This window comes from Eutrigla gurnardus (assembly GCF_963514095.1).
Source record: "Eutrigla gurnardus genome assembly, chromosome: 20".
NCBI lineage: Eukaryota > Metazoa > Chordata > Actinopteri > Perciformes > Triglidae > Eutrigla > Eutrigla gurnardus.
Window position 1 is genome coordinate 10717662 of NC_139931.1, and position 19209 is coordinate 10736870.

Sequence of the window (19209 nt, forward strand, 5' to 3'; positions counted from 1 at the left end):
GTAGCACTACTATGCCTCTGGGTTTGGGAAGAAGGAAGAAGGCATCCCCTTTAGTTGAGAACGAGGAAGCGGAGCCTATCCGCGCAGGTCTCAATGTGGCAGGTATGGATGGCCTAGATGGAGGCGTTATCGGGCTGGGAGAAGGTGCCACTTCTGAAGGTCTGCCTCCTCCACACAGCAGCATGCGACCTCGCCTCATCTTCCACACGCAGCTCGCCCACGGCAGCCCCACAGGCCGCATCGAGGGCTTCAGTAATGTGCGGGAGCTCTATGCCAAGATCGGTGAGGCCTTTGGAATACCGCCGTCTGAGGTGAGTCGCTCTGTCTATTGTGATGGGTGCGGCGGAACTATGCTGAATCTCACGTGTGTCTTCATGTCCTTCCACAGGTTATGTTTTGCACACTGAACACTCACAAGGTTGACATGGATAAACTGTTGGGAGGTCAAATTGGGCTGGAGGACTTTATTTTTGCCCACATTAAAGGACAGCGAAAGGAAATAGAGGTGTACAAAGGAGAGGATGCATTAGGGTTGACCATCACTGACAATGGAGCTGGCTATGCCTTCATCAAGGTGAGAAAAAAAAATATGAAATGTGAATATGTTGCACATCGCAGGGAGAGAATAACGAGCTGGATGGTGGATTACTTATTTGAGTTCTGTTTTCAGAGAATCCGTGAAGGGAGTGTCATCCACCAGATCCAAGTCATCAATGTGGGTGATATGATCGAGTCGATCAATGGCCATCGGCTGATCGGGTGTCGACACTATGAGGTGGCCAAGATGCTGAAGGAGCTGCCCAAAGGGAAGGAGTTCACCATCAAGCTGGTGGAGCCCCTCAAGGCTTTTGGTGGGTGTGGGAGGAGTCATCTGATTGTTGTTGTTGTTGTTGTTTTTTTCAGCTCCAACATCCTCGATATTGTGTGACAGTACAATTTTATGCAACATGCAACTTATTTTGGTTCTTGGTGATGTTCAGTAATGTGAAAGCTGGTGTATAACAGGAGGAAACCTGATTTTTAGGTCTGTGCAACGTGTTTAGGGATCTCTGTTTTATCTCTCTGCGTAGATATGATCGGCCAGCGGTCTGGAGGGTCCAGGTCAGGATCAGGGGTTCAGCTGGGGACCGGCAGAGGAACTCTGCGGCTGCGCTCCAAAGGGCCTGCTACTGTGGAGGAACTAGTGAGTGTTTTTACAACCCCTGTGGACTAAGAATGGTTCTCTTTACTGTTTGGATAATATCATCCTGTTGCGTTGCCTGAGTCTGTGCATTTCTCACTCCAGCCCTCTGCATTTGAGGAAAAGGCAATTGAGAAGGTGGACGACCTGCTTGAGAGCTACATGGGCATCAGGGACAGCGAGCTGGGTAAGTGTGTGATCGTTGGCTCTACAGCTGTCAGAAATTGTATTTGTGTCGCCTGCTGTTTCGTCTTCACTAAACCTTCTCTGCCTGCTCTCTGTCTCCTCAGCGGCAACCATGGTGGAGCTGGGAAAAGACAAAAAGAACCCTGACCAGTTTGCCGAGGCTTTAGATGAAACCCTTGGGGACTTTGCCTTCCCGGACGAATTTGTTTTTGACGTCTGGGGTGCCATTGGAGATGCTAAGGTCGGGCGAGTGTAACCACAGACACTAACGGAGCAGAACATCCCGTGTATGCGTGTGTGGCCCCCACAACATTCAGCATTACTAGGAAACGCAACACTACCATCATGAGTTTGTTTTTATTCCACTGTATACTCCCTACTATTTTTAATTTAGAGTGTACCCTTTTGGGAGACTCGACACAGAGGATAATGGCAGTTAATGGGAGAAGAAGGTGACTGTATTGACTTCCCAAGTGCTTTTATTTGTCTTCCGGCTTTTTCCAGAAACTACAAGCACGCTGATGAGCATTCCGCCTGACCGCATCACATGAAACCTGCATGTCGTCGTTGTAGTTGCTGGCAGTGGAACAAGAATAGCACAAGTCTCTAATATGGGAGAAATTGAAGGACATCGACTTACACTAAGTAGATCATGGCTAAAATTGTGAATTTTCCACATGGCACTGTGTTGCACTGCACTGTAAAGCAACATGAGCAGAGATGGCACTGCACCTCACCCCGGTGAGCGGCAACAGTATTGCACAGTACAAGGCATTGGCCTCCCTGAGTTACAGTGACGTACTGAACCACTTGCTGTCACGGATCAGTTTTACATGCATGTGCTGGTATATTTTTATCTTCATAATGAATTCTGCTGGTTTTATGTCTTTTTTTTTTGGTAAATGAAAAAAAAAAGTAGTTGCAAAAGAGTCTTCGTGACGTGCAGCTCACTGAGTAAAACGTCGGTGGTGTTTGTTCAACTTCAACTCACTCCATGCTGTAATGAAGTTAACTGCAACACGCCCGTCTTACTTTCATGCATTTTACTTTGTTACAGAAATTCAGTGTTAATTGACCTTTTTTGAAGGTTGAGAACGAGAAGCAGATTGGTTCCAAGTTTGTGGGTGGTGTTGACTTAATTATTTTTTTTATAGCTAGTGTTTTTATATAAAGTGATGTGAAGTCCATTTTAAAACGGTTTGTGTAATGGATGAAGAATTTGATCTTGTGTTGCAACTACTTTATTTCGAAGCATTACAGAAGGCAGTATTAAAGAAGAGAGCGTAATGAGGTGGAGCAGTTGTGTGTTAAAAAAAAAAAAGGAAAGGAAAAGGAATCTGAAAACAAAATGCCTTCATTTCTTCTCATTTCATGCATTTTATACGTTTTTGTTAGAAGTATGCATTCTGGTGGGTGGTATTGAAATGTCAAGTATCCTGTCGTTGGAGCAGAATGATACCAAACTACTTCCATCGCGTGTCGCAGCGACTCGTGTTGTCCACAGAGAGGAAAAACATTGCAATGCTGCACCAACTACTCAGCGTGAACACATGTCTTAAACACTTTTTTTGGTTGTTAACCTTTTCAGTATATCCATATGTATGAAGCTATTTTGTAGTTAAGTTTAATGAATATCTAAATGTAATGAAACTGATGCTAGAACACTGTAACTCTGAGAAGAACACATTATTTTGATGGCTATTACACTGTTGTCAATGTCTAATTATAATGCAATAATAACATCGACATGGCGGTTTTCCTTCTGTTTGGTCCTTCCTGAACGCAACACGGTGCTCTGCAGTTTTAAGCTGAGAGATTCAGTAGAACATGTTTATGTAGATCAGATTGTCTAACAGACTTTCTGCTGTTTAAAAAACGGGAGACAATGCTGTGATCCTGAGCCCAGAAGCCACCCCTGGGTGTGTATTTGTTTCTTCTCACCTATGTCCATCTGAGGTAATGTAATAAGATACACCTATGTAAACTTGATAGCGCTGGTCAAACTCAGCAGGGTCACATCCAGGCCTTTGTCCCAGTTCAACACTAAATACCCACTGCAGTATTTTTAGACTATAAATGTTGCAGTACTTTCAGCCACATTCTTGTTTTTTTTCGTTGTTTTTTTTAAAGAAACATGCCTTTTTTCGTTCAGCCTGAGTCTGCCTGGTTCACAGAGCTCTGTTGTAGCTGGTGGATGAGGGGTGGTTACATGTCCTGTATTTACTACAAGTGAGGTAAACCTGTTCCTCAAGTCCCTGTTGATCTATAACCCTGGTGGCTCATAAACAGAGCCCAGATTACTCTGAGGACGCTGCATCCAGAGAGGAGCTATTCTTCCTCACTGTGTATTTTCTGCAATAAACTGCAGCTATATATATAAAAAAAAATCAGCCTCCCCGCCAACTGGAATCATGGCATCGCGCCCTCGTGCTTCCTCTCAGAAACTTTCCTTCTTCCAGAGCCCCAAGGTAGCTTCTGCCCTCCGACCGCGGGCTGTTTCTTCACGCTCGGGCTCCGTGCTGGAAGAGGAGCTGTCTTGTCCCGTCTGCTGTGAGATCTTCAAGGAGCCCGTGGTGCTCAAGTGCAGCCACAGCTTCTGCCGAGCCTGTCTGCAGCAGTTCTGGAACAAGAAGAAGGCCAGGCGCGAGTGTCCCATCTGCAGGAGGAAGTGCTCCTTGACGGAGCCCACCGTCAGCCTGGCGCTGAAGAACGTGGCCGACACCTTCCTGAGGGAGCAGGATCGCAGCGTGGCCTTAGCTGGAGCTGGGGCCGACGGGACTGGGGAGCAAGAGGAGGTGAAGTGCATTGCACACGGGGAAGTTCTCAAGCTCTTCTGTCTGGATGACTTTGAAGCCCTATGTTGTGTGTGTCACACCTCCAAGAAGCACCAGGGACACAGAGTGTGTCCCCTGGAAGAGGGAGCACAGGACCTCAAGGTAACGGGCTCTTGTTTCGTAGTAGTTTATGGTTTTTATCCAGACAGCATGTGTTCAATCATTGGTGGAAATGCACTCACTTAGAAACGTTTCCCATTTAAATCTGTGACAGAATGATCTTTTTTTTTCTGCCAAATTGGATTGTTTTTCTGCACAATGTCTGATGTTTTTGGCACTTTCTATCCCGCTCACCCTTTAGGCAGAGCTGAAGAAAGATCTGATTCCTCTGAAGAAGCACCTGCGTTGCCTGTACGAGTCGAAGCAGGAGTATGATGACACAACTGTGCACATCAAGGTATCAACAAACACAAAGAGGACCAGCATGCCCCGCTCGTGTCACTGTGACGGAAACTGAGCCACGCACTGCCAGATTGTTAGTGTGTAAACATGTCAGCCAAGGTCTCAGAAAAGACTCCTATTTTGGAAAACATTTAAAGCACAATATATACTGCTGTGTGTGTATATTCAAAATGCACACAACCAGTTTAATCTCAATCCCTGAGGGGATGTAGATACAGAGGAATAAATGGATCACATTATTGTATTCACTACATTTCCCCGTGTGCTAGGACCAGACTCAGGCCACAGAGAAGCAGATCAAAGAGGAGTTTGAGCAGCTGCGGGAGTTCCTGCAGAAGGAGGAGACGGCTCGGCTGGCCGCCCTGCAGCAGGAGCATGAGGAGAAGAAAGAGCTGGTGAAGAAGAAGTCTGACGGCATCACCAGAGGGATCCTCACCTTCTCGCACGCCGTCATTGCCGTCGAGAATGAGATCGCTTCCAGTGACGCCCTCTTCCTCAAGGTGAGCCTTTTTATAAATGTATGAGTTCATCTGACCACGCAAACCGTCTGTAACGCCCTCTTTTCCTCTTGATTTCAGAATTATGCCAACACAAAGAAAAGGTAACAATCATCATCTGCTGCGTCTAGTCTGTGTACCAGATTCAGATTGCTAGTTGTTCAGTATTTTGTATTTTTTTTCCTCACAGAGTGCAGATCCCAAAAAATGATCCAGAAAAGGTGTGGGGTGCTCTTATGAATGTGGGCAAGCATTTAAGTTCCCTCAAGTACCATGTGTGGGAGAAGATGGCGGAGCTGGTTCAGTACAGTAAGCACAGTTATTTTGAAGCATGTGTTGGTCAATAGTTTGGCCTTGTTTTTAAAAGTTTTCCTATTTAACAAAACCACTGATGTCTTGTCTGTTCCCCGTTCAGCACCCATCACCCTGGACCCCAACACCGCCTACTCCTGGCTGTCCCTCTCCTCAGACCTGACCCGTGCCACCAACAGCGGATGCCTCCAGAAGCTCCCGGACAACCCCGAGCGTTTCGGCCACTTCGTGTTCCTGCTCGGCACAGAGGGCTTCACTTCGGGCCGCCACGCCTGGGAGGTGGAGGTGGGCGGCAAGTCGGACTGGATGCTCGGGGTGGCCAAGGGCTCCGTCGACAGGAAAGGCCGCATTTCGGGCTGTCCCGAGGGCGGCTTTTGGATGATCTCGCACTACGAGGGCGAGTACGCGGCGATGACGAGGCCCAGCACCCCGCTGCATCCGCAGGGAGAGCTGACACGAGTCAGGGTGCAGCTGGACTACGACTCCGGAGAGGTGACCTTCTCCAACCCCATCAGCATGACGCCCATCTACGCGTTCACCGACGTCTTCACTGAGAAGATGTTCCCCTTCTTCTGCCCTGGAGCCAACATCAATGGGAATAACCCCAACCCGCTTAAGATCTGCCCCGCTAAGGTGGCTGTGTGGAACAGTGCCACATGGTGATTTGAAGGAGAAAAAAATGATGAAGTCATTAGAACAAGTATGGGTTTATTTAACTTGGGTTCATGTAGTTATTGGCTGCAGTTTATGGAGTGGTTGTTTGAAGCTACCAGGGGAGGGAGTTGCCCTTATAATCCAGGAAGGCTCCATTCTGCTTCTCAGTCAGGGAGGCCATCACGCTGAGCATCCCCTGCACACTCTCCAGAGCGTCAAGCTCCCCCTGGTGGTAAGAAACACAACGTTAACATGAAGGATCACACTAAACGTGAGCTGCCGTTTTTCCATCCTGACCTGCTGGGAGATTTTCACATTTGATCCATATCTCAGAGATCTTCAACAGGGGGATCAGGGGGTCTGGAGCATGCAGGACATCAGCAATCATGGGGGTTCACTTGAGGAACAGTTAAATGTTGCAAATCTGTCCCATGTATATTGTTTTATTATAGTATTTCTCAGTCCAGGTACCTGTCTAATTCGTTAATCCTGCTTTGTGTAACACCTCTGGTATTCAGATAGCCTATATTGGATGAAACTCAGTTTTGAATACCAAAATCTTGACCTGCAACTTGATGTTAATATCGTCAATAAAAAAAAAAGTGAACCATAATTCAGTCCTCGACACTTTTCTTTTCCATACATGAAAACTGCTGACTCACCTGCGGTCCACCCATGTCGGTGCGCACCCAGCCGGGGTGCAGCACGGAGAAGAGGATCTGATCCTCCTTCAGCTCCTCCGCAGCGCACCGCGTCAGCATGTTCAGAGCTGCCTGGGGAGGAGAAGGGGAGTGACGGGGGTTGCACGTCTCCAATGAAACACGACGTAATCGTGAACGGGCTGCCGCTCACCTTGCTGACGCGGTAGGCGACGGCGGGGACGTAGGCATACAACTCGTTAACGCGCTCCATCGAAGCCAGATGCGTGGAGATGTTGACGACGGCTGCTTTGCTGCTGGACATCCCCGGCTCCCCGCTGGCCTCGGCCGCAGCGCGGAGGTGAGGCAGGAACTCCTAATGACGGGTCAGCAGGAGAGTCAGCGACGTGGGAAACGTTCAGTGCGCTACATTATTAACTCCCCCCCTTACTTTGATGATGCTCAAAGGGCCCACGACGTTGGTGCTGAAGGAAGCGTGCATGTCCTCGGGACTGGTCTCCTGCACGCTGGCTTTGACCAACACGCCCGCGTTGTTGATCAGCAGGTTGAGACCCCCTGACCCGAGCCGAGAGCCCACCTGCCGGGCACACTGTTTAATGCTACAAAGGTCATCGGCGTCTGACAGACAGAGGGAGAACCAATGTCAGACAATATCAGAGCCATGTGTTATGCATATGAGTGAGTGGACATGGGGGTTTAATAAGGAGAGAGAGAGAGTACCCAGATGGATGACGGAGATGTTGTTGGGATGCTTCTTTGCCAGTGTCCGCAAAGCCTGTAAACACACCGATTAGTCGACTAATCGATTAGTTGGTTTTAATTGACAGATCAGTAAAACTTAGTTTCTCAACCAACAACTCAAAAGCAGTACTTTTAATTGTGTATTTATCATTTTTTGGGGAAATAAGTCATTCAGCATGAATAAAATGAAATATTAACTGACTAACACCAAAACGACCAATGTTCTGAGATACTTATACTTTGAGTATTTACAGTTTTCTACACTTAAAGCTCTGGTCTACGATTTGAAAGATTTGACATTTGAGCCAAAATTGATCCAATAGTAGCCATCTGAAACTACGAGCGGACAAGACGCTTGTTGCCCTGAGCAGTTCAGGTATGGAGGGAAAGCAGAGCGGCGGTAGCAAGCGGCCTCGGCAAAGGCTGAAAGAAAGAGAAAGTCTGTCACTGAAAAGACAGAAACAAACGACGTAAAGAGGGCCCAAACCCAAGTAAACCTCGGGTCATCATTTGAACGGTGGCGAAAGCTCCGTGAAGATATCTGAAGAGCGATGCTGATACAGCGGCGTTTCTGTTGAACTGCAGGGCTCTCAAGTCACACGCATTTCAACCTGTTCACACGCCACATCTAGTATTTCTCATGCAGACAAATTACCAGGAAAATTGAAAAAAAATGTTCTCTTATTTTACGCAAATTGTTCACTGAAATGTGTTTCTGAAAACATTTTATGCATGCGTGAAATAAGCTATGCAGTTGCTGAATCTATCTTTATTTTAGATCGACAACGGTCAGTTTAAACGATTTTTCGAGAGCTTGCGGGAGGCGGCGCCGGTTAGCCAAAATCTCACTCTGAACTAAGTTAAAAACTTGAGAGCCATGGAACTCTTTTGTTTTTGTTGTGGATGTTGTGACACAGATAACTTTCATGCCGATGCTGGCTTATGACTGTGAAAGCTGCCTAGTTTGTTTTTGTGTTATTAGATGGTGTCGAAACTATTTCTGTCTCTGCAGTATTTGTTTGACGGAGACGTTAGCCTGGAGGGGGTGTGTGCTTCATGGGAGGCTCCGAGGGGATGATGATACCAGCTCGGAGGGGAGGGATTAAGGAAAACAGAGGGGAGGGGTGTGTGTGTGTGTGTGTGTTGGATTGGGGGGTGCTTTTTTTTCAAACCTTTCAAATCGTAGACCAGGGCTTTAATTTTAGAGTCAAATAGCCAAACTTGCATTAAGATATATTAAAGGGTTTAACTATCCAGCAGTATAAGAAGTAATTAATGAATGCCACCTTCACCAGCTACAAAATGCATCACTATTGATAATCCAGTCATATATTTTATTCTAAAATAATGCATTCTATTGAGTACGACTCATACTTGAGTGAGCATTTTAAAGACTCACCTCAGCTCTGGGTCCATTTGGGTCCCTGCAACAGGCGAACAGCAGTCTCACCGGACTGGGGGCCTCCACCATTTGCCGAACCATCTCCAGGCCCAGTCCTCTGTTAGCTCCCGTGATCAGCACGCTGACTGGTTGAGCTGCCATTTTCCTCTGCCTCATTATGCACTTCTCCGTCTGACCTCTTTTATTAAGCTTCTGTGGAATTTAGAGTCTTAAGCATGGCCACACCCATGTCTAGCCGGCACAAAATTTTTTTTTTTAAAAAGAAGCAAATGATGCTGTGCAAATATTTACACATGCAGGAGGGCTTCATTTCACGTTAGCTTAGAGCAAAGGAACAATGCCAAACCAAATATCCATTGTGTCCACACATTCACCAAACAGTGTTTGTCAGACATGGAGTCATTGATGTAACACAAGGACCCACAAGGCCCTCTGGAGATCAGGGAAAGATCAGAGTTGTGCTGTTAGACTCCAGTACTCCCAACAGCACCCAGCCCTGCCTGCAGGCCATTCCTCTTCACTATTCTGCTTCCACTGAGCTCCTTCTAAGGAAGTCATTTTTCCGATGACTTCTCCATTGTTGGATGCATGAAGTCCACCACGTCCCTCCCCTCTACGCCTCGAACTGTCACCACCCGCCGCAACCTGAAATCCCTCATTCTCTCCTCAACTGTTCTTTCCTCACTACCATCCACAGAACAATTCTCCATCATGCCTACTGAAGAAGCCTCCTCCATCCTGATGTCCTCACTCCCCTCTTCTTTGGACACTCTCTGTCCCCCCACCTCACGACCAGTGCGATCATCTCCCTCCCCTCCCTGGCTGTCCGAATCTCTGCGAACCAACAGATCTCTTTATCTGTAGTCATTTCTATCATCCATTCTGCTACTACAACAAAAGTCCCCCTCTAGGGATCATTAGAAGCGTATCTTATCTTATGCAGCAGTATTTGGTGTGGTGAGCCTGAGGAATAACAGTTAATGAATTATATTTGGCAAATACAAATAAAAGCTTATGTAAAAGTGTTTTTTTACATACTACATTTACGAATCTAACAAGGGAAGAGTCTGGTTAGAGTTTCACAAAATGACACCACAAAAGCAATAAAGCAATGGCAAGTTATAATGACTGACTTTAATATATACATATTTTCATCTGTTATATTGGCACTAAAGCTACAGCAGTGGCGTTGGCAGGGATGCAGGTTAGCATTTCCACCACATGGCTGCACAGTTCCTGTGTGAAACGGCGCATTCAGCATTTCTGACACAAGATTTACAGGGGCTTGCAAATCCTTGGTAAACGAGCAGCGGAAATGTCCACCCAACAGTCAATGTACTTTACTATCACAGATTAAAATCTAAAATTTCTTAAAAAATAAAATAAAATAAAAAAAAAATCTATGAAATAAGATGATAAACAAGCAGAATGATCTCACTCTATTGGCATATTTTCACTTGGTTCCAGAGAAATGACATTTTTTGTGTGCCTGTGAACCAAATTGTATTATAGATTTGAATTATTCGTTAGCAAACTAATTTCCTGTCAAAGTGGATATAACGTACTTCGGACAACGATGCACGCCGTCCATCTACTTATGTCAACTATCGAGATCGGTGCTCTTTGGATTCCTCCGCTGCTGGTGAGGATAAAACATATGTGTGCCTTTGACCGTGTAAGCAAGAGGTAAAAAGTTTCAAAAAGGCCAAAAAAAAAAAAAAAAAAAAGGGATGTGTGCACTGTAGTGTCACTTTCAAATACGTCAAACAACATTAAGTCTGACAAAACACACCTACGACATAGAAAAGGACATGAAAATACATCCCTTGACTTTCGCCCGGCAGCATTTCCTCCCGCCATCCTGATCAAGTTGGCAGTGTCTCGCTCTGATCCGTGAGCACACGTGCACATTCATTCGCACATTTGAACATACACACACCACACACACACACACACACACTGCACATACATGATGCAGTACATAACATGCACATACACGGATATAAATACACAGTTTTTTTTTTTTTCATTAAATGCACTTCTGTGTCCGCAGGTCTCCGCTTTGAAAATAGAAAGGTGCATAAATAAAACATTCCCATCGTTATAGAAAAGGTCCATGCAAGACCGGCACCTATCAGTTCACCGTGACTGAAACGTGGAAGAAACAAAAGGGCCGTGTGCCATCTGGTCGCATCCCTTCTTTCCATCTCACCATTTCTTCTTCCCTCTCAAGAGTGTGTTGTAGCGTCTCCTCTCTGGCAGTGCTCTGACAGTATATTTGTCTTTTTTTTCTCTCCTTTCTTTTCTTTTTTTGTCCCTCACAGATGGGTGCTGTCCTGCGTATCGAACCTGTGGCTCTCCGAGATCCCAGCGCTGCACTTTCTGCTGCTCCCCTGATTGGGTACCAGCGAGAGGGGGTCTGGTCTGATCAGGTACCTGCAGGCGGGGCACAAGACAGTGGGGATCCGGTAAACGTTTTCACGCGGTGTTAATTTGACAGCGCTGTTCCATTTGGCACCGTGTACTCACACGACATCGTGCACCTCCAGTCTGGTGTCTGGAGAGGGGTTGATGAGGATATACGACAGTCTGTTCCCTTGATCCGTCATCCCATCTGGCGCAGGAAGAAAAGAGGTGAGTGATGCAGGAAATAAAACAGGCACAGGATATACAGCAGGATGCACGCGCAGCATAGAGGCTTCGTTACTGTGAGTCACAAAAATAGACACGAGCAACACGAACAGATGTGGAAGAAGCACTCAGATATTTTCCTCAATTAAAAGTACCGACACAACAATATTAATACTACATTATTACAGGAAGTCTACCAGCATTCAAGAAACTATTATACTAATTATAGCACAGTAAAATGTCAGTACAGCAAGTATTATGAAAGTATTCATAATGCAAAAAGATGTGCCCCTGCAAGTCATGTTACAACATATAATATTGTTAATGGAAATACTTAAATAAAATGTAGAAACGCTACACATTCATATATATCAACTACATAGACGTACTGAATCCAGTCGGAGAAAGGCCCAAGTGTTTCATCCTCGTTTTCACCAGGGCGTTAAGTTCCTGCCTCTCAGAGCGCCTGAACAGGGTCAGTCTCTGCTGGTTGATCCTCTCTGCCGCGCTGCCCGGACCCCCCTTGGCCCCAGCGGAGCCCCGGCCCCCCTTCCGGCTCAGCCGCCGGGCCCACTGCATGCTTTTCCTCCTGAGCAGCGGGTGGTCCGAGGAGTGGGAGGAGGTGGAGACGGGCTCCGAGGAGGTGCTGTTACGGTGAGCGCCGGTCCGGGACAACAGGGGCTCCCTGGGTTCTCTGGTGTCCTCGTAGTCCTCCACCGTGATGGATACCTGGGACTGGGACACGTAAACCTTTCATTTCCTTCCTATCGCACAGATTTCATTAAGTCTCTCTGATTGGAAGAAGAGGATTAGATCATTTCTTTCATTCTATAAATGAATGATGAACAAGATAAGATCTTGCATAAAATGAATAATAAGACATTCTTAAGCATCTTTTGTGTAAGATCAGATCCACCGCACCCCTAGTCTTTAAATTGTCAATTGTCACCGCATAATGTCTAATATGTAGATTTGTCTGAATATGCAAGGCTGTTTCTTTTATTACTTTTACACATCACATATTTTCATCTCTTAATCAGATTGATCTACTTAAATGAAATGCTTCACATTTTTCATTTGTCAATGTTTTATACTTAATGAAAGAAATAGTGACATTGTTGTAACTGAAATCAGAAGATTGAGGGTTTCAGTCAAGAGAATTTTAGAAAAGTAAGAGAGAGTTTTATCCATGATATTTTATTCTGGACCTTTCCTCTCTTTATATCTTTAGCATTGCAACAGGCAGGGTTTAGGTATCATCAGTATCATCAACTCTTTTGTATAGTGATTGTAATGAACATTATGGCCTCTAGGGGCTGCTAACAGGGATTTAGGGTGGAAGCTTGTCATTTTAAGTGTCTTGCTCGATTGTTCCAGCCTTTACAGAGATTTAAACCAGAGACCGAGTAGCTATTAACAGCAGCAGCTCACCTCAGAGACTGGAAGCTTGTGTGCCTCTGTTCGGTAGATGCCGATGGGAATGTCTCCCGTGGAGGAGCACAGTTTCTGGTAGAGCCTGCCGTAGGTGCGGATCCAGAGGTCATCCTCTGTGATTTTCATCTAGAAAACAACAAAAAAAAGAAAAGATAATAATCTGCCTCAAGGCCCCTTCACAGTCCAACCAGGCTGGATTCAAGCCGTTTGTGTCCAGATACTTACGGCACAAAGGAAGCCTGAGCCAGGCATGGAGTCTAAACCCAGCAGCAGCCTGGTGATGGAAATCATGTAGTCCTTCACAAATGACTGGCAGGAGAGCAACAAGTCAACCGAAATAGATCATATTTGACATTTTATTTGGGATTTTGATCGGAGCAAAGGGTTTGTGTTTGAGATACCTGGTAGAGGAGAGTGTCCAGCATGCTGACGCTGAACACCTTCCCTGCAGAGAAGGGCAGGCGGAACATAAACACCAGGTTGGACCCCTTCTCCCTTTCCTTCTACAGATCAAACACACACAAACACACAGATTTCCCCCTGATTACACTAGTCTTGGTAGACATGAGATGATGTCATGGAAGTTTCTCAAACCCAGGCAGTTTGTAAGCACCGTCATCGGCCCTGAGTCAAGCATCCAGTTCAGCGTGTTCTGGACTCGATGTGCACGACATTTAGGGCTCCAGAAGTTACGAGTTTGCAGTGGGATTGAGCTAGAAAATCCCAAGGAAAACATGCACAAACATGCATTTCCCAAACAAATAAAAGGCTGGAAAGTCACCAGAGGTCCCTCCCGCTTTGAGGCAACACTGCTATAAATCGGTTTTCTCATAATAACGTTAATTCCGGATTGAAATAGATTTGACCATGTGATGTCACAAGTTATTCATTTATTCATTTTTTGATAAATATTATTGATGCCCAGAGGGGGAATTCATAAGCTGCACATTAGCTACACAGAGAGCAACAATGGAAATACACAATAAAATAAGGCTTTCATAATGAAATACAGTCAGTCCTTTTTTTTTATTATGGCCTCTGATGTCTGGGTTGAGGAAAATGACAGAGTGTATGAAGCTTTTACCTTTTCCAGTTTGGACAGGGCCAGAGAGTAGTGGTCTTTGACCTTGAATTGCATAAAGCGCATGTTGGCTGGGTGGGTGAGCTCTGTGATGATACTGAGAGCTGGAAACAGTCTGATAGAGACAGAATAGTGGGTCAACAAAAAAAAAGCTGCTCACTTTAAAAATCGTATGTGAGATTAGAAAGCACGTTTGGGCAAAGCAGACCTGAAGAGGGTCTGGACGTTGACAATGGTCTTCGCGTCAGCCATGTAGTCCTCCTCCGCGATCATGGAGCTCTCTTTGTCGACCACCACCATAGTGTCGGCAAAGGTAACTCCACATCGCAGCAAACTGTCCAGACTGTGGAGGGAAGGACATGCGGGTAGGGGGGGATGGGGGAGTAAATATCAAAGAGTAAGTCATTTGCATAAATAAAGATTCAGGGAAAAAGGAGAAGATTGGAAAAGATGCATAAAGAAACCAGCGTGGAGCTTACTTGTCGATGGAGCCTACTGTGTAGAACACCATGGGGAACCAACAGATTGCCTCCAGGAAGTCTGCCTCGGGTCTGAACCAATCAAAAAACAAATATACTTGAGATTCCTACCAGTAGAGATTTATATGTGCCTTGATGAAGGGGGGACGTCCCCACAGAGACAGACCCCCCCCCCCCTCACTCAGGCTGAAAAATACAACGCAGCCAAACTGCCTGCAGAGAAAGCTGAAAATAACGGCACTACACTGGAGTGACTCAGCATTTTATTGCCTTTTTATTGGATTCCGCTCTCATTTGGCTTACTGCGTTTGTGTACCAACCACAATACACGACACAGGATTGAGGTGCGCTCTGTCCTGAAAGCATTCGGCATCTCACAAATCATGTTTACGGTGGCCTTAAATAGCTCCCTTATTTTCCTCCACCGTCTATTTAAGGAGGAACCCATTTTGCCATTCTGTGCAAGCCAGATTTGTAGCGTAGCCGTTGTGCTCGCAGCAAAAAAAAACACTAAATGACATGGATGTGTTCTCACATGCTCTCCAGGAGCAACACGATGGGGTTGAGCTCCTTCCTGGGACGGTAGTAGGCCCGCAGAGGCACGATGAAGTTGTACAGGCCGTTTCCGGCGCTCTCCGCGGACACGATGATCAGTTTGTTTTTGAAGCCGTAACAGCGGGCGTCCTCAAAAAGGGTGTGGTGACATGCCTAGGGGAGAAGGAGAGTGGTCATGGAGGATGACGACTAATGTGTACTTGTAAAAGTGAGAGCGTGAGAGGATCCCGTACCTTATCCATACGCAGGCAGCAGAAAGGCATCTTTTCTTGAAGAAGGTGGCACAGCGCGGGCGAGCTGCCGATGTACGGAGAGTTCAGCGGGTATCCCTTCACCCACCTGTAGCACAAGCCCAGAGTTACCTTTGAACAAGTTTACAACAAAGATTTCAAGCATCCTCTTCGTGACGTACTCGCAGTGTCGACCCCACCAGTGGGCACTCTCGTCCCTGTCGCTATCCTCCTTGCCCTCCTCTCCTCCCTCGTCCTCCGACTGGTCTCCGAGCAGGTCGAAGGTGGGGTTGTTCACGCCGTCCACCAGCTCCAGGACGGGGGCGATGCTGTGCCGCCTCTCCTCGGCCGACTCCCCCATGGCGGGCAGGGCCAACGTGTTGGTGCCGCCCATCTCCACCCTGGAGCTGCTCCTGCTTCCTCTCCCGCCGCCCAAGACGGCGCTCCCCGGCTCCTGGCCTTCCGGGCTGCTGTCGCTGGAGTCCTGCAGGTCGATGGCCACGGTGCCTGTAACGGACACACACAGCCACAGTGATCACAAACACAAATGAGCTGTACAGTTCCACTGCTGTCCACCAGGTGGTGTGTTTGTAAAAGCACAGCATCCAACATGTCTGTTCATTTGGCAGTTGCTCTTATCAAGTGGGACTTAAAATCACACGGAGAAAAAGCTATGCATGTTTGCCAATCAGCCAGGTCGGTTTCTAATGTGAGCTCTGCATACTCCTTACCGCTGAGTCTGTGCTGCTATCTAAGACAGTTTCATGACAGGTTTAACATAGAAACTGCAGACAGAAGGTCAGCGTCTAAATGTTACACCGTGCACATGTGACTGACCCATGCTGGCGATGATGCTGTGGACTGGCAGGCGGGTGAGTCCGTGGTAGATTGTTTGGTGCACTCCCCTGGTATTTCCTCCCGCGCTGCCCCACGATGGCTCCCTGTGGCCCCTGACAAACGCGGAGTTCTCCTCCTTGGAGATATTGATGTAAAAGCATGTGTCAGAGGCCCCCATGATGTGGCAGGGACCAGGGTTCAGCAGGATGTTGGTGGTGTCCAACCTGCGCACTCCGATCAAACATACTCCGTACCTGCAGCAGCAAAGATAAGGTCAGCTCTGAACAGCGCAAGGTTTCGCATATCTTGACTTCTTCACATTATGACTTACTTTTTGTGAGCATGAAAGGAGGCAAAGGTGAAACTCTTGCCCTGGTATTCCCCGAAGAATTTGCTTTCCTCCAGGCGGATGTGATGCACCTCATTGGCCGAGCAGCGGCGGTAGGTCCGGTGCCATTGGTCTGCCGAACATGCACCGCCCTCCCTGAGACAGAAGAGGCAGGATTGATTAGCCATGTGGGGGGAAGATTGACCTTTAGAACGCGTAACTCAAAAGCATCCGCTCAGCGCCAAGGCCACACATGAAGATTTCTTCCACTCAGGGTTTCAAAAGTAACATCTCTGTCGGAGAGCTGCTGATCAATACTTCAATCAGCGCGCAGATGTACACAAGGACACATCCTGTCACAACAAAAGGGTCCCACGTGTGCACATTCATAGAGTTAAGTGGACAACGTTTCCCTCTGGGGGATATGGGTGTAGACGTGGAGGCTAAAGAGGTGATGCATGAAGCAAAGGTGCGGGGGCAGTGTGAACGTGGGTGACTGCATTATATAAACAAGTGGTATAGCAAATTTGCAGTTTACAGGGACTAAGTGTAAGGCAGGGGAGGAGGAGGGCGAATCTTGTTCCATCGTCACAGCCAATAAACCGAAATGGCATCGAGTCCAGATATAGAAGCATAATTATGAAACACCCTGCTATTCAACGATGCACCCATCAGACACAAGCTTTTGAATTAGTGTTTCCTTTGCGTTTTCCCAAACAAGGAACAAGTCATGTTTGTGCTTCTTCCCTAAATGTGTCTGGATATCCTATTTATAAGAGTTACAGGAAAAAAAGTATTGATTTTTTGCAGCACATCAACCTCAACAACAACAAAAACACATTTTAATCACTGGTGTAGTTCTGCTAAAAGGCCATAATGTGCATCAGACAATTTGCATTCTGGTGCTTTTTTTTACAGTCACTTAAGCATTAAGAGATGGGCTGAAGCTGAGGAAGCAAAGAAACACAGTTTCTAAATCACACCATTTCCACTCCCCACAGACTCCACAGTGCTCCCTATGGAAGATGACAGAGGATTTTGGATACTACGGCACTCCTCCGGTGTGAATACAGATCAGATGAACTCTACCTGTTGAGGGCTTGAAAGGCTCCTACACGTTGCTTGGAGGCCTCTTGGGGTGCCGTTCTGACAAAAACAAAGTTGAGTGACGGTGAGGAGACGGGAAGCGTCTCGCTTCCATCCACTGTATCTACTGTATGTTTTGACTGTCAAGACGGTACCGTGAACAATCACACAGCGGGAGGGTTAGTGAGGGGGGGTGAGGGGGGGGGGATGGGGGGAGCAGGTGAACTCACTGTCCTCTGGAGGAGTGGATCAATAGAGTGATGAGAGTGGAGGTACCGGGGCACACACAGTTTAAAGCCAGCATGGCGTACTTAAACTCCTCTTCACACACGACATGATCTGCAGACACAGAAAACAAGAAGGGCAAAGTGACCGAGGTCAGCAATACACATAAGTAACAGCAGAGGTGGGAGGCAATGAAGTACAAATACTATGATACTAAGTATTCTGACACATTTGGCTTACATTTTAAAACAAATATCTGTAATTTTCAACTTCAAAACAGGGTTGTTACTTCAGTTTTAATGCATGTCAGGGGGATTATTGATTTTTTTTCTTATTAATATGACGCAATATTCAGTAAGCCTTGCAAAGAAACAGCCAGTAGATAGATTATAGGGATGCTTTTTACTTTGAGTACATTTCAGAGCCCGTACTCTTTCACTTTTACTTGAATAAAGAATCAGTACTTCTACTACTAGTGTTTTTAAACACAAGTATCTGTACTTCTACTTGAGTACAGAATGTCTGTAATTTTGACACCTCTGGTAACAATTTAACAACAAAAGATTTTCCTTGTGATATTTAGCCAATTCAGATTGCAGTTTCATCTGCAGAGGTTGTAGCAAGGCAAAAAAAATATCAAAATGCAAAATGCTGTGTATAAAAATAACCACAAAATACAAGTGAAGCCTCCTCATCCTTCACCTCAGACCTTCAAAAAGTGGTCTAAAGTGACTACTCCCTTCAACAACACACAATACAGAAACAATAAATTATATATATATATAATCTACGTGATGTGAAACCTATAGAAGAGAGATTGAAGTAGTGATTCAGTGTCCGCCTTATGAAACCACCTTTCAATCCCACCATCCAGGACATAACGCAGCCCCGTCCGTGAGCCAACCAGACCGAACTGAACAAACACCGATGACCGTCTCCTCGTTTACCTGTTGCCACTCAGCCTCCTCTTTCTAAGGAAAAACCAACAGAGCGATTCATGTTTGCAGTGAGTGCAATCGGCAGGCGCAGGGAGCATCCATTTCCCCCCGCTGTGTAATTCTTGATTGCATTATCTTCAGTGATGAGCACACAGCCATATTAGAGCTGCCTTGTTTACCAACAATGTCGAGCCCGGGTCCTAAGAGCACAACGTGTGCTCCCGTATTAGGAAATAATTGGCGACGAACATCGGAGCCATGACGAGAAGCGCCGGACTCAATCAGCGAGCCAGCTGAGATGTAAATGCGTTTTTTTTTAATACGTGGATCAGGGTTTGTGTGTGCGTGAAGCTGAGCAGGTGAGCGACACGGCAATTAAAACTGCTGATTTGCGGATCCTCTGTTGAACTCCCAATGTTCTCTTGGCTCCGGAACAGTACGTCATAATGCAGCTCGCACACACACACACACACACACACACATACAGAGTCAGCCTGCCAGGTTGTTTTGAAACAGAA

At 46.4% G+C, this 19209-nt stretch overlaps 4 protein-coding genes across 4 annotated transcripts in view; 2 read left to right on the top strand and 2 right to left on the bottom strand.

Moving 5' to 3' along the window:
• gipc1 (GIPC PDZ domain containing family, member 1) lies at positions 1-3108 on the top strand. The gene is made up of 6 exons (XM_084036782.1): positions 1-311; positions 389-574; positions 671-851; positions 1071-1183; positions 1286-1367; positions 1471-3108. The coding sequence occupies exons 1-6, from the start codon at positions 12-14 to the stop codon at positions 1620-1622; spliced, it is 1014 nt and encodes a 337-aa protein (XP_083892908.1). The 5' UTR covers positions 1-11; the 3' UTR covers positions 1623-3108.
• A 126-nt stretch (positions 3109-3234) lies between these two features.
• LOC311030790 (E3 ubiquitin-protein ligase TRIM39-like) lies at positions 3235-6667 on the top strand. Its single transcript, XM_084036781.1, has 6 exons — positions 3235-4302; positions 4502-4597; positions 4872-5102; positions 5181-5203; positions 5290-5408; positions 5515-6667. The coding sequence occupies exons 1-6, from the start codon at positions 3778-3780 to the stop codon at positions 6072-6074; spliced, it is 1554 nt and encodes a 517-aa protein (XP_083892907.1). The 5' UTR covers positions 3235-3777; the 3' UTR covers positions 6075-6667.
• On the bottom strand, positions 6178-9008 carry LOC311030792 (C-signal-like; the record flags this gene model as incomplete). Its single annotated transcript, XM_084036783.1, has 6 exons — positions 6178-6291; positions 6728-6838; positions 6918-7079; positions 7155-7342; positions 7445-7499; positions 8865-9008. The coding sequence occupies 6 exons, from the start codon at positions 9006-9008 to the stop codon at positions 6178-6180; spliced, it is 774 nt and encodes a 257-aa protein (XP_083892909.1).
• Positions 9009-9986: 978 nt separating this feature from the next.
• Positions 9987-19209, bottom strand: part of kcnt2b (potassium sodium-activated channel subfamily T member 2b) — a 28895-nt gene continuing 19672 nt past the window's right edge. The window contains exons 15-30 of the mRNA XM_084036788.1: positions 17759-17867; positions 17532-17588; positions 16446-16598; positions 16115-16368; positions 15460-15784; positions 15281-15386; positions 15028-15200; positions 14493-14564; positions 14222-14356; positions 14017-14128; positions 13334-13435; positions 13158-13241; positions 12930-13058; positions 11888-12233; positions 11397-11481; positions 9987-11303 (exon numbers count right to left, since the gene is read on the bottom strand). Of these exons, the coding sequence (XP_083892914.1) occupies positions 11186-11303; positions 11397-11481; positions 11888-12233; positions 12930-13058; positions 13158-13241; positions 13334-13435; positions 14017-14128; positions 14222-14356; positions 14493-14564; positions 15028-15200; positions 15281-15386; positions 15460-15784; positions 16115-16368; positions 16446-16598; positions 17532-17588; positions 17759-17867 (2360 nt within the window). The 3' untranslated portion in view covers positions 9987-11185. The remainder of the gene's footprint in view (positions 11304-11396; positions 11482-11887; positions 12234-12929; positions 13059-13157; positions 13242-13333; positions 13436-14016; positions 14129-14221; positions 14357-14492; positions 14565-15027; positions 15201-15280; positions 15387-15459; positions 15785-16114; positions 16369-16445; positions 16599-17531; positions 17589-17758; positions 17868-19209) is intronic.

Excerpts from the sequence above, each read along its gene's own strand:
- gipc1 (XM_084036782.1), top strand. The coding sequence starts at position 12 with ATGCCTCTGGGTTTGGGAAGAAGGAAGAAGGCATCCCCTTTAGTTGAG. Across the intron at positions 575-670 it reads CTGGCTATGCCTTCATCAAG|AGAATCCGTGAAGGGAGTGT; the intron begins GTGAGAAAAAAA and ends TTCTGTTTTCAG. Across the intron at positions 852-1,070 it reads GGAGCCCCTCAAGGCTTTTG|ATATGATCGGCCAGCGGTCT; the intron begins GTGGGTGTGGGA and ends CTCTCTGCGTAG.
- LOC311030790 (XM_084036781.1), top strand. The coding sequence starts at position 3,778 with ATGGCATCGCGCCCTCGTGCTTCCTCTCAGAAACTTTCCTTCTTCCAG. Across the intron at positions 4,303-4,501 it reads AGGGAGCACAGGACCTCAAG|GCAGAGCTGAAGAAAGATCT; the intron begins GTAACGGGCTCT and ends CTCACCCTTTAG. Across the intron at positions 5,103-5,180 it reads GTGACGCCCTCTTCCTCAAG|AATTATGCCAACACAAAGAA; the intron begins GTGAGCCTTTTT and ends TCTTGATTTCAG.